The 14848-nt window shown below is 34.9% G+C and overlaps 1 protein-coding gene across 8 annotated transcripts in view; it reads right to left on the bottom strand.

Annotated features, from left to right (window-relative positions):
- PAM (peptidylglycine alpha-amidating monooxygenase) overlaps positions 1 to 14848 on the bottom strand; it is a 124207-nt gene that overhangs the window by 15860 nt on the left and 93499 nt on the right. For 7 of the 8 annotated variants that reach the window (XM_082074338.1, XM_082074342.1, XM_082074343.1 and 4 more), the window contains 2 exons: positions 8457 to 8762; positions 3197 to 3326 (listed from right to left, as the gene is read on the bottom strand). In XM_082074338.1, coding sequence (XP_081930464.1) covers positions 3197 to 3326; positions 8457 to 8762 — 436 coding nt within the window. The remainder of the gene's footprint in view (positions 1 to 3196; positions 3327 to 8456; positions 8763 to 14848) is intronic. The other variant, XM_082074345.1, reaches the window with a different exon arrangement.

Genomic DNA, 14848 nt, shown 5'->3' with positions numbered 1-14848 from the left:
CTGTATTATAGGGCATGTCATTGCACAACTGCTTTTGTGTTCTGCAGTTGCCTTATAAAAAAGCACAGACCATTCATTCATCCAGCTATATTTAGTTGAATGAGAATACAGCTTTTATGGCATATAGTAATAATATTTTACAAACATTTGGGCATTGACTAACAGCACAGATAATTTTTCTTTAATTAGTTTCTATGCTATGCTGGTGAAGCATCGAAATAGAGAAAATAAATTCTGGGCTTTCAGGCTTGATTGATTAATCTTGTTTACGATTTGGTAAGGAATATTATACTCTATTAACTCTGTATTTGCAGCTAATGATAAACATTAACTTTTAAGTCTGAAAACTTCTTATTTCTCCCACAATAGTAATTATAAAAGCCTTTTAAATACTCATTTTTATTCCTTTTCAGTGACAAATGAGAACACATACACTCCCCCTTTTTCAGCACAATCCGTGAAAGGGTGCCCAGGCTATTTCATATGCCCATGACATACCCAAAGACAAAAATGGAAGGATGACTGGCTGGGCGTACTTTTGTGTGCATCTTCTCTGTGACCCACGATACAGAACAACAGCTTAACCACAGGCACGTTTTCCAAATATATTGTAGTGAAGTCACGATACTCTATATTAACAGGCCTACAGAAGTTTTAGTCTATCTGATTTAGGGGTTCCTACCAATAGTAGCTTTCTTATTTATTGATTAACCATGCTCTATAAAAAGAAGAAAAAAATATACTTGTGAACAAAACCCCTTTGAGATGAATTAGGGTTTCATGTGTATTTATCTTTATGGAAGGCTCATAATCACAGAATCATGGAATCACAGAATGTTTGGGGTTGGAAAGGACCTCTGGAGATCATCTAGTCCAACCCATCTGCTAAAGCAGAGTCACCTAGAATAGATGACACAGGAATGTGTCCAGGTGGGTTTTGAATGTCTCCAGAGAAGGAGACTCCACAGCCTCTCTGGGCAGCCTGTTCCAGTGTTCTGTCATCCTCAAAGTAAAGAAGTTTCTCCTCATATTCAGGTGGAACCTCCTGTGCTTCAGTTTGTGCCCACTGCCCCTCATCCTGTCGTTGGGCACCACTGAGAAGAGTGTGGTCCCATCCTCTTGACATGCACCCTTGAGATATTCTTAAGAATGGATACGATCCCCTCTCAGGCTTCTCCAGGCTGAACAGATCCAGCTCTCTCAGTCTCTCCTCATACAAAAGGTGCTTTAGGCCCCTATTCATCTTTGTCCCTGCTGCTGGCCTCCCTCCAGTAATCACCTTCAGTCAGCAGCAGCTCATCTTCCATCTTGGTTACTTATCTGGGACTGAATGCTTCTGATAATATTTACAAGGCCAAGCAGTTTCATTTTGTTCCAACTTCAGCCCCCACATAATGGGAAATATGACAAGCCTGCACACAGGACTAATGTACAGACTAACACCACTAATACTAAATATAAAGTATTTTTCTATGGAGTTCAATTATCACAGGCTAGAAATACTCAGAATATGAACAACGGCTGCTGTCAAGGTCAAGGCTGAATTAAGTCAGGCAGGTATGTGGATTTCCAGCCACCAGGCCACAGCTCTGATCTTTTTCTGCACCCACACAACAAGAAAGTTGAAGTTCAAACTATCTCTCGACATGGTTGATTCATTATTCTCACTTGCTGTTTTAGGGAACATTTTGTTATTTCATTTAAAATATGTAGGGTCTACAAATACTACTTGGTCTCAAGCTGCAGTTCTATGCTCTGGCTTGTGGGTACATCTCAGTTGCCAGTCACTCAAAAATACACATTTTGTAAGAAACAAATATAACTCCCAGCCTTTTTTCTAATATTTTTTCAATTCTTTCTTCAATGACACAAAGAACAGCACTTATGTTCATGCACAGGAGGATGAAAAAGCAGAAACAAAACAAAACAAAACAAAAAACCAACCAACCAACCAAAGAACCCCACAAAAACAACAACAAAACCCACAAAACCAAATATCAGTTCTTATTCGTAGCTTGAATAACACAAGTTGTAGCATGCATCATCCTTTCAAATTTTATAAACACTTGAGATGGAGAGATCACTGATATAATGCATGAGATATAAATGATTGCCTTACCTGCTGTACTATGTTATTTAGCTAAACATCAAAAAAACTTATTTTCCATTATAAAACAGTATTCTAAGCATAAATTGTTATTATAAGATTGAGAAAGCTGTCTGCTCTAATTTTCAGAAACTATGTTATCTTAAAATAAATGGGAGTTGAAAAAAATCCTACTGTTTAGCCTTATATACATGTTATATATATGGAGAACAGATACTTTGAAAGAAGATTAAAAACACATTTTAAAAGGGTACTACATAATGTTGTTTTAAAGGCTAGTACTATTTCCTCCTATTCTTCTGTTACAATTTCATGGAATTTTTTCCAAGAGGTCCATCTCAACAGTTAGACACGCTATTCTAAAGCTCAAAGACTTAAGGACACTATACTTTATTTGAAATGTTATGCTCTTAAAATAATACAGCTTTGAATATGTTACTTTACGATTTCTAGAAAAATGGCCATTATGAAGTTTAGACTTAATTTTGTTTGTTTGTTTGTTTTGGTTTGGTTTTGGTTTGTTTCTTCTTTTCTCTTTTTCTATTTTGATTGACACTACATGTAGTAAATTTTATAAAAAGTGGAACAAAGCCTGTTTTGAGAGAGCACCTAGTAACAATACAATTCTGTTCAGTGAACATACACACAAAAAGGAATTAAGATACACTTGGAGCTAGATTTGCATACCTTAAACCCAGGTGTTAACAGTAGCATACTATATTAAAATATCATTCTCTCAGCCTAAGTAGTCCTACTAAAAAACATGGAGAAGCAGCGATAATTAATCTCACTTAATATCATAGTAACATGTTTTACAGTCTAAGGACCTAATGTACTATGTTTGTTTTTTTTTTTCCTCTGAAGACACAGCCTTACTCTCTAAAGACCTAGTAACTGCAAGTAACCCTGTCATCTTGAACTATCAGTCACCACTTCCATTCTGAGTCTCCTGAAGGGACTTTCAGCCAAAGAACTAAATTTTAAAACAAAAAGGAACCACAATCTATCTTGCCTTTTCTTGAGAAGATACACAAGTGGCACACACCAATTTGACCTTCTAACATGCCAGTTAGCTGAGTATCTACTTACTTTTCATCCCAAACATGATCACCTCTGTGGAAGATAACTAGGTTATTTTCAGGGTCCAGAGCCAACCCAGAAACTTGGCCTAGTTTGATGTCTAACCCAGGCCACTCCACAGCCTCTTCTATGTGGAAATCTGACCAAAGAAACAAACAAACAGAAGACAGACATTTGTGTCACATATTTGTAAAAAAATACATGGCTAATTAGCATTTGGTCCAGACTGCTGGCAATTATATGGACATTTTCTTACATGCAATATTTCCATTAATGCATTGCAATTCAATTCCAAGCATAGTTCTATCACAGTAGAGCATGCACAAGCACTGGCATGCTGCTACATAGAGGTTAACAGAAACTTCAAAGCTTCTTTTGACTCCATTGTTTTCTCCATCTTATAAGGATACAGATACATAGACTATAAAAGTTTCAGGAGCTCTGTGAATACTTTCTACATTGAACAGTTATGGACTACGGACTACGAACAACTACTATCCAAAAACCAGCAAGCAGATTTAAATATTAACCTCTCAGTGCTTTATCAAAAAGCATAACAAAGACTATGTATCACTAACTACATATCAGAAGTGGTTAATTCACAACTTTCTTTCAAAAAAGCTTTTAACACTAGGAAAAAAAATACAGGGAAGAACGAGAAACAGCAACAAGAATCAAATAAAACAGTAATTCTGTGACGTATGCCTATGACATTTCTTGCAGCCAACAAAAGCATCAGTTCTGGATAGTGTTTATATCCTAATCCAAATATTATAGGCATGAATAGGAAATAGATGTCTAAATCTGATGGAAGGGATGAAGAAGGGTAGAATATCTGTTATTGTTTTTGCCATAACACACTATTTTTAAGAATAAATTCTTGATAGTTTTTGAATAACACAAATCTGCTTTTCACACTAAATCAGCTGCATAGGATTTAGCAAGTGAACCATTAGTAAAAGGTTGGATACTTCTTTCCTTTGTGTTAAATCCTACAACTCAATCAAGGAAGAAAAATTTAGTTTCCACTTAAAGATTAAAATTAAAAACATAAAAGGATGTTCATACCAACCTCTGTTTTATGTAAAAATAGACTTACACAGATGAAAGGCATGAACAGTCCTGAATTGGAAAAAGTTGCAGCTTCTTGTCTACAGGGTTTAACTTCTCACAAACTGACTGCTTAAATGCTATTTGGAAGAGTCTGGTCTGGGTTGCTCTTGCAGTATTAAGAGATAATTGAACAATATTCCCCAAAACAAAAAATGTAATGGCAGTAAAAATGTCACTAATTCTGGTCGAAGAAAGAAAGAAACAAACAAAATGCCTTTTACATGTTAGGAAATCCATCACTCCTTTCTTTCAGAATGGTTTTTTTCAGCATAATTCAGGTATTTCTAATGTGCAGACTTTGTATGTAAGCATGTATAGCCAAACTGAAGGTGAATGAAAAGCAACTTCTTTGCAGTTACATGAAAGTGGACCTATTTCACTTGTATTCAATGTGTCTGGCAGCATCATGCTATACTTTGCAACTTTCACTTCGCCCAAAGTTTGTGTTTTGCCATGATCCTAAAAACCAATCACTGGGGTGGCATCTAGCCAAGTGAAACACACATCCCCATTCACAAAGTGTCAGAACACCCAAGGTTTCAAGCATGGCAGGTCACAGACCTTACCACACAGCACCCAAGGATTTTGGGAGGGTTCAGCTGGAAGTGATCTTCTAATGAAAGGAAAAATGAAAAGGGAAACAATGCCCAAAATCTTAGGTCACCTCTGCAATCCAGCTTTTCTGATAAGCATTTGCCCTCCCCCACTTCCATTTCACTTGGAAGAGATGTTGTCTGAGGAGTAACAGAAAGCATGGGGTGGAGGGAAAACCATTTTCTACAATCTACCCAGGAAAAAGATGAAACCAGTGCTGAAAACCTATCACAGGCCAGGTAGTAACTTACCTTTGTAGTTTTAGATGCCATAGCTAGAGTAGGTGACACAGAAACTCTCTAGGCTCATACAAACCTAGGACAAGCCTGATAAAATCAGCATATGCAGTGAATCCAAAACAATAATCAGAAACTTCTAAAACAAGAAGTTCTACCCTGTAGCAATTTTAGCTGAGCAAAAGTTCCAAGTTAAAATAAAAGCTGTTAAGAAAAAAAATCACACATATTCATAATTCTGTACAGTTCAGTTGGTCGCAGCAGGTGCAGTACCAGGTATATTCTTGGACATTAGCATTTTAAAAGGAATAAATGGATGGAAATCTGCTTCCTCACTTGCTCATCCCATATAAGTTCAAGTTAACTTGCAGAAAACTTGTGTACATTTCACGTTACAGTGCCCTTTGGCCTCTGAGCCATTTCCAAAAGAGCTAGAAAAATGAAAAGGCTAAACATAGAAAGCCTCTTTGGCCTCTGTAAAATTCAGCCTCTCAAAAGATATGTACTATAAAATAAAAAATGTTTATTAATGTTACTTAAAGGACTAAAAGACTTCTAATAGATCAAAGCAATAGATTGAATGGATGGTGAAATACAGTCTAATTGCAAAAACTCCAGTCTCTACACAACCTTTAGATTTTTCCCATGCTTTCCCAAAATCGGTTTCTACTGTTTTCTTTACTTTTCCCTTGGAAACTGTCATACTGAAAGTCCTTTTATACAGGTTTCTCTTAAGGCATATAGCTTTTTACAAAAACTTGCTTACTAAATTTAGACTTTGTTTATCTAAGACTGATTATTAATTCCCTACAAAGCTAAAGGGTCTATAGAAGTTATACATGAAAACAAAGAAAATTACTTTTTGCCATTAAAATACTTTATAATTACTTTTTAATAGACATATATATGTATATAGTCACCAATTTTGTTGTAAATGAGGTTTCTAAACCAAGTACCAGATCTTCTACCTTGTAATTTAGTGTAATTCCTTTTATCAATAAAACTATAAAGAATTACACAGATTTAGAACATACAAATCATCTCTAATCTCTCTACAAATGAAAGAATAAAGCCTTATTTATTGGCAAAATGGCAATTCACTGTCCAGAAATCTCTGGAAGCTCTTGCTAGCTTTTAACACTACAAAGTTTAGTCAATATTGCATACACTCCCTGCCATCAGAGTAGTCATTTAAATCTTGAAAAATATAAGTAAGCACTACACAAAGGAGTTTTTAAAATTGGAAAAATCACACTGTTTGCTTTAATCAAGAGGTCTAATTGCACTGGTTGCAGTGATGTTGAACAAGCTGACTGTTAAGTGAACAGTGTTGGGTAATAAGATAATAACACTGCAGGAAGAGCAGTAGTGTATAGTTATAAATATAACATTTATAAGAACCTTACTTAACAAATCGGTCACCTGCTATTTCAGACCAGTTACTTGTTTAGTATCTGAATATTTGCAAGACTGAAAATATTAGACTATTTTAATTCTAGTAATTTTTAAAAAGTTAAATGAAATTAATTTAACAGCAACCAGTCTTGTCCTAAGAAATACTGAAGAAATTTTAAATGCAATATAGTAAGGATTTTTATGAAGAGTGCAAATTTTTTTACTAAATCGAGACCAGTTAAAATATGTTCCACCTCATCCTCTGAAAATGAAAATTCTGTTATGAAAGGTTCTGTTCTTCTAATACAAAAATACTACACAAAGCAGAAATTAAACATATGCTTAAAGAATTTATTGCTTTAAAAGTTTTTTTGCCGAAAGATGGCGCTGACAGCTTCTGTAGTTCCGAATTTCTATAGTTAGCAGTATCACAACCATGGAGAAAAAAAATCAATGTTAATTAAGATTTCAGTTTTCCTTTTTGTTGTAACTCAAAATTGCATCATTGGAAAGTCTGTTTATTAATTAGTCCTCCGCCAACAAATTCTCCCAAAATGAACATATAGCTACTAAGGTAGTCGAGCAAATGCTTTCTGTAGTTAGAATTCATGCCACAGGGCATGCCAACTAAGCCATTTATTCAGTTCACTGACACTTTCTCCTCTGGATCTGTTACAACAGAAAGGAATGTTCTTTTTTCCCCTCTACATAACACATGCTATTAGTCTGAACTGAACAAACTCTTTCTGCAGAAATGCTACACACACTACTCTTCCAAGTATTGAATTCCAGTGTTGCTTATGGAATTATTTATGATTTACACTTATGTCAGATACATGGTAACATCCCACCTGTTTTTTGCCCCTATGCTAATAACTTGACAGGCTCTCATTTAAGTGACTAGCATAACATAACATTGGAAAATCCTCATGTCTTCAGTTTTCTTGTAAACACAAACCCAGAATTTTGCTGAATGTGAATACTATAACAGAATCTCACACAGGCATAGACAATTAATGTTAACATTTTGAACTGAAATAAAAATAAAATGAATTATGAATGATGTATATTTGTGTACAACGGTACTTGGAAATGCCAAACTGGCTAGTTGCAACATAAAAGGATGTGCTGCTATAGCTACGCATACAGATGTATCTCATGCATACATACCAGTTTCTTTTATGAGATACTTGTCACATGCTGTGTTATCTGTCTTTCCACATTAGCAAGTAGGACTAAGCATGATCAATATCACACAGACCAAAATGCAAGTAAAACAAACACAATACTTCCATGGTTTCTGCTGTCATAGAAACCTGAAGGGAACGAATTATAATCCTAGAATAATAAAACAGCCTGTCCAAGTATATTTGAATAGCCAAGCCAAATTTGAAATAAATACGCAGAATATTTTACTTCTCAATAATTTTTCAGGATTAACTACCACTCTTTCTCAATGCAAGAAAAAATGTCTGATAGAAGTACAGAAACAAATTTTATAAAATCTTGTATCTGACAAATCAACGTAATCATAAAACTACTAAAAGGCATTGATTATTCCAGTGATCATTTCATAGTAATTACTTGTATTAAGAAAATTATTCACTTCCCATGACTACTATATCCTGCGTTTACCTTGTTTTTGCATGATTCATATAAAATCATTAAGAAAAGTCCTGACAGTAGAGAAAATACTATATGTTCCAAAAATTACTGGTATTGTGCCACTGATTTACATTCTTTCTTCACACACTGAGGGGAAAAGAACCCCAGTCAAATACCTCTAAACCAGAGGGAAAACATTTCCATAACTAGGAAAACTGTCATGTAAAATACATCCAAGCATCACCTGATATTCCCTTCAGATTTTGCTAATGTGGATCACAGCTCTTATATTGCATTACATTGTAAAAAATTAACCCCTAACCTACCTCCTGCATGTTCTTTTTCCCAGTTTCCCTCACCATGTTTAGGCTGTTGTAAAGAGAAATGTCTGTGGTCTGGTGGCCTCAAGGTAGGCTTTAGTTTGTGAAATTTGTGAATTCTGTCTCTGACAAGAATAGTATTGTCCCCCTCATCATGACTTGTGATCTCTCTGGCAAGATCCTTCTTTTGGACTACGTTAGCAATCTCAGCTACAAGATCTGATTCTGCCTTTTCTGTAGGATTATGCTTATTCACACGTACAACATCTTCCCTTTCTCCTAGCAGCTTGGAAAGGAGTGAATAGAAATCACCTGTACAGAAAAGAGAAAAGATAAGAGGAAAGAAGGGAAAAAACCAATTATAATGGATCATGTAGTTTCAGAAAGCTTCAGCAAAGTATAATGTACCAAAGTTATTCAAACAGTCATTGTCAAAAGTAGTATAAGATGGAAGTGTTTCAGCCTTGGGAACTGAATGAGCCAAGTTTCTGGCTTGAAAAGATAGTGCCAAATCATTATTAACTTAAATTTACATATAAATGTCTACTTTTACCTGACATGCTGGCATCAAAAAATAAAAAAGTATGCAAATTTCAGAAAAAGAATATTTATAACAGAATTATCTGGGTTTGTCAGGTTAATGCAGACTTATTCTATTTTTATAAAACAAAGAGTAAAAAATTCTATAGTTTGATCAGTTTGTTCACTTATAATAATAATAATGACAATAACAGACAGTCATGTTGCATTTCAAAATATATTTCTTTGAAATCTGCCATCACGTAAGCAGCTTAGGCTCTAAGAAAACAAGCTAGCACATTTGCAAACAGATTCCATAGAACATACTGTAGAAAGAAGACACACTAGTATAATAGAGTGGTCCATTAAATTTTCATTTATTGATTTGGTTTGGGTCCTGTACCTCTTTTTCCTCCACATACTAACACCCATTAGTCACAGTATCTTCTGCTAATCCAGTGAACAATATTTTCTCAAGCTGCTTGCTAGCAACACAGTTATCACTATAGTTTGCTTAGACAGAAACAAGCATTTCAATAAATTCCAGAACAATAGCTCCAAACAAACAGCCTAAAATTAGTTATGCAAATTCCAGAACCATAACTTTCTTCACAAAATATTCAAAACACCCAAACAGGTTTTGATGAAGCCAGTGTTAAATTATTTTTTCAGGTTTAAATAAAGTGATGACATACTGACAAGTATATCCCTCACTTCTAATTCTCTGTTACCCAGGAGGTACCCACCTCGTTAGAATTTACTAACCAACCAAGTATCTTGGCTGCCTGAAACTATTGTAAGTTGTGTTAAATACACCTCACCATCTGAATGGAAAGAGACATCCAATATGCTTTAAGATTTAATGCAAGTAAGTATACTTCTATTTCATTTTAAGTACAAATCACTCCTAATCAAGAATTTGTATTATTTTATGACAGACTATTGTATGGTTTAACCCAAGCTAGCAATACAACCACGATAGCTGCTCACTCACCAATAGGGGAGAGAATGAAAGGGAAGGGAGAAACCTAGATTGAGGTATACACAGTTCAATAAAATAACAAAATGCTAATACACTTCTAGTAAATATATATACATAAAATATAAATAAAAGATACTCAATGCAATTCCTCATGGACTCTGTCCACAAGGAGCAGTCAGCCCCGGGAAGCGATACCGCAGTCCTGAACAGCCGATCCCAAAGAGAGAAAAGAGGAAAAAAGGCAGAAAGGCCCAGAGGCCTCTGCGAAATGGCAAAAGGCCGAACTAAATGTCCTGAACCAAACTTCCCTGACTCCGACAAAAAGAGCAAAGAATAACACGAGAGAGAGAGCGAGAGCAGCCAAGAGACCAGAAGATCCCAACTCTCCCTAAATACAAAGCATGATGTTAATGGGATGGAATACTGTTATTTATACAGTCTGGATGTCAGTAAAACCCTGCCCCATCCATGCCCCACTTCCTCGATGCCTCACACCTGTGGGCAGAGTGCTCAGAGTGTCCTTGGCTCTCAGATCAGAGCAATTAAAAACATTAACTCTGTGCTGGGGTGCTGTGTCTCGTTCTCAGATTAAGTTCAAATAATGACCATGCTAGCTATGAAAAATAAAGGTTTCTAACTGAATGAAGAAAATTAACTCATTTTCAATCAAACCAGCACAACTATATATGACACTTTTTTTTAGAAAACTAAAACTATAACTAATGAAACTTTCACAAAAAAAAACCCCAAACCAACCAATCAACCAATCTTAAAAATAAACCTCCTCATACAATCAATGGGCCGTCATGATAGATTTTTCTTTAACCTCATTCAAAAACTGCCACTCCAAGCACTCATGAACAAGTGTTTTAACTGAACAGAAAGACTTCTTTTAACATTTCTGTTCCAATATCTGTTTATGAAACACTTACTGACAGTAAATTACTTCATTATCACAGCCTGTCCTATGAAACAAATACTGTTACTTTGCTAGAGATTACAGCCAGAACTGTAATTCTTTTGAGTGTCCACCTAGAAACATCTCAAAATATGATTTACAGGGTACTTAGCATTGTATTTCACATCTTACATTCAAGCCACATTTCCAGTGAGTTTCACTAGGAGCTATGTATACGCAAAACTTCAATTGTTTGTTTTGTCCGTCCTCAAAGACTAGGAAAATGGATCAGGAAATCAGACTTCACAGAGGTACCTCAGCTACCTAGAACCATTCAACAACTCTGATGATAATCTAAAATAAAACACACTTTAATCAGAGAGCATCAAATTGTCTTAGACCATGAAGTCATGTTCTTTATGTTGTTCTCTATTCCACTCGCTATACACATTCTAATCTCTAAAACAAGGCAGAAGTCTAGTGAGGTGTTTTTCTATGCAACCTATCTCACCATCAGAAGAGCAATTCTGTGATTGCAGACTTAAAGCCCAACTTTACAAAAGCTAACTTCTGAATATTGGACTTGAGGTATAATATTATTTTAAATGTCAGAAGTTTAATGAGATTTCTGTTAAAAGACTCAGCTGTGTAAAAGGGACCTCACATGAGTCTAGCTGGGACATTCAAAAGGAGAGATCTTAAGTTCACTTGTACTGAACTTTACCATTTGAGCTCCTGGAATCACTTGTGCTCATGGCAAACATGAAATAATGGGAGATGAGGGGAAAAAAGCCTTGTATTGGAAGTACAGCTGACTAATACTGAGAGCAAAAGAATCACAACTTTGACTATCAGTTCAGATTCCATCATCAGAGGCAAAAATATACAAGTTACATTTTCAGTATTAACTTCTAAAGTCCCTAAGCCAGATAAAAGCAAAAATGTACTTTTTAAAGTGTCACAGTAAATATTAATACCAGAATTAACATGAAAACTTCATCTCTTTTTTTCCCCGTGCATGTGTAAGTGACATGTACATGTATACGTACATGCCCTTCTAAAACAAAACAAGCAAAAAAATCCAAACCAAACAAATACAATTTTTCGTTTATATGCTGCAAGCAAATTTTCAGTTCAAGTCAGCCTTGATTTTTTTTTAACCATTTAAACATAATTATATTGCCTTTAATAGGAAAAAAATATGCATTTTCTCCTTCAAAATAAAGTTCATGATTACATCTAATGCATACAAAACGAGATATCAAATCATGAGCCACAGGTCAACAAATTAAATATCACATATCTGTTTAACCACCACCTGTATATTACTTCCTTGTCATTAAGAAACTGCTATTGTGGTTATATAGCTTACAAGTACAGCAGCACCTGACCTTCTCAATAGTAAAGGCTGCTTCACTGCTTGCGTACCAAAACAAACCTAAACTATATCATGCCACAGGTTATAGCCAGGAAAGTGTTGAATAAATAGAATGAAACACATTTAGGTCTTTTTTTGACAAGGAAAGAAGAGACATCTAGCAGATATGGTGAATGCTATGAACAGATAATAATTTTTTTTCAGCACTGTATCTATTTGATATAATTTAATCAAACTTGTATTGATGACCAAAAAATAAATAATATTTGTTTTGCTAGGAACTTGGTGCTTCAGTGGGAACAGGAAACTATCCAATATGCACAAATGTCTAAATCAATTGTCTTTCCTACAATATTTAACTTCCTATGAGGAGTTAATCTTCACCAAACAGTGACACTGCTGTTTTAGAAACAATACAATGAGGTCAGGTTCATTAAGGTAAGTTCAGTTTAATTTTAACATTACAGGGATTTAGGTTTGCTTTCATAACAAACCACCACTGAGTGGTGGTTTACTTTGTGATGGTTACTACTTATTTCAATATATTTACATGTTTTATTAATGTGGTTGTGATGACTGAAACTGATGAAATAGAAACCTTAATGTAAAAGTAATGATAACTCCCAGAGGTATTGCCTGTGAGCAGCAGGAAGTACATCTTCTAAACATATGCCCAGGCAATCATGTGGTATACACAACACTAGCAGGCAGATACTTTCACAGGGCAGGCTTTTTTGTTTTCCCCTTTTGAGGCAAATGCTTGAATTTAATACTAGTCACATCAAAATTTGTCTCTTTGACCCAGATTTTAAGTATCTAACAACTATTTCAATTTTAGTGAAGTAAGTGTTTACTTCAGTTACCTGAAACTGAAGAGGGTAAAATGAAGTTGCTACAACATACTGAGTCATTGAGAAAAAAACATGCAAGATAAAACAGAACTATGGAAAAATCATTAAGTACTAACTTCAGAGCAAGTCAAAGGCTGAATTTACTAAGCAACAGCTCAGAAGCAATAGAATTAATCAAAACCCGAGTTTTGGTGGATCTGTGTGTTGTAGCTAAGCTTATCATACAGCGTAAGTTATGCCAGAGCATAAAGGGAAAAATTTATGTTATAACCTATATCTCAGTGAAAGTATGTATTTGCTGATGTGTGGCACAGGGGACCTCCTTCCAAACTGTAGAATTTTCCTGTCATTTGGACATTTTTCAAACTTAGTTGATACTGGCTAGCTCATTAAATTTACTTGAGCAGAGGGACAAATTAGCAATGCAATTATATAAAACCACTTTGCTCCAAAAAAACAGGCTCTAATTTGTATGTAATTTTAATAGGTCAATTTTAGCAGATCACTTGCAGCTCATGGTTTTCCCAGTGTATCTCAACAGGTGCTCATGTGTTTGTAGGAGCAAACCCCACTTTCTAAAAGTACCTCTTTGGAGACAAAAATAAAATCAAATATGATCCTATTTTTCCTTCTACTTGTTTTTTGATCACATGCACATAATTCAACTGAAGTTAGAGCTGTTACAATGTAAAATTGAAGCTAGGCTCCTGTACATGATGGGAGAATTTACCTTAAACTAACAATTAAGAACATGAAACAAAACTCTCTCACAGCAGCTACTGAGTTTCGATATTTCACATAATGAACTCAACTAATTTCAAATGGACAAAACAATGCAGTGTGTTTCCATAGAAACATATTAGATGAGGATGTATACTAAACAGTGGTCTTGGCAAACAAGACTGCATTGCAGAAACGTGGCTTTGAAATACATTTCGAAGACAAATGAAAAAGATTTTAAAAACAAGACCTTGTTTCAACATTTTGTTTCAAACATTAACTAATTCAATAAAACACACAGATAACAAGATCCTCAACCATCTGCTACTGCACTTAGTAACGTTGGGGTGAAGCAGGTTATTAGCACAAATCTTGATATAAATTTGTATGCAGCTAGCTCATTCTGCTCTGGAATAGGCTTTAAAAAATATTAGAATTGTATTTCTGCCTAATAAAATCCATCTTGAATTGACTAAAATAAGTTTCAGATATGGAATTGTAAATATTGTCTCCAATAGTTTAAAGTACTTTCAGTCATGATGCTCTCATACTCCAGAACCTAGTTTTAGAAACAATACAATGAGGTCAGGTTCATTAAGGTAAGTTCAGTTTAATTTTAACATTACAGGGATTTAGGTTTGCTTTCATAACAAACCACCACTGAGTGGTGGTTTACTTTGTGATGGTTACTACTTATTTCAATATATTTACATGGTTTATTAATGTGTTTCTGATTACTGTAACTTAATTATTCAAGTTAACTCTGCAAAATGGCAGAGCATATAGAAAATCTAACCCCTTTGGGAGATCTTATCAAAAACTCTAAACACTGACCTAATCTTTGCACTCATTAAAGGCAAAAAGAAATTTGTCTTTAATTCATTTAGTCCTCGAACCCCAACATTGTGCAGTGAAAACACTAGGAAACTGTAGCTGACAAGGTCTTCTCCTTAGTATCAAGAAAAATCTCGATACTAAATCAATATTTGTCTAATAGAACATGATACAAAGAACTTTAAAGTACAGTCTTATGTTAATATATCTCTGAAT

Source organism: Streptopelia decaocto (genome assembly GCF_964273445.1).
Source record: "Streptopelia decaocto genome assembly, chromosome: Z".
NCBI lineage: Eukaryota > Metazoa > Chordata > Aves > Columbiformes > Columbidae > Streptopelia > Streptopelia decaocto.
The sequence above is the reverse complement of the archived record's forward strand: the minus strand, read 5'-3'. Positions and strand labels throughout refer to the sequence as shown.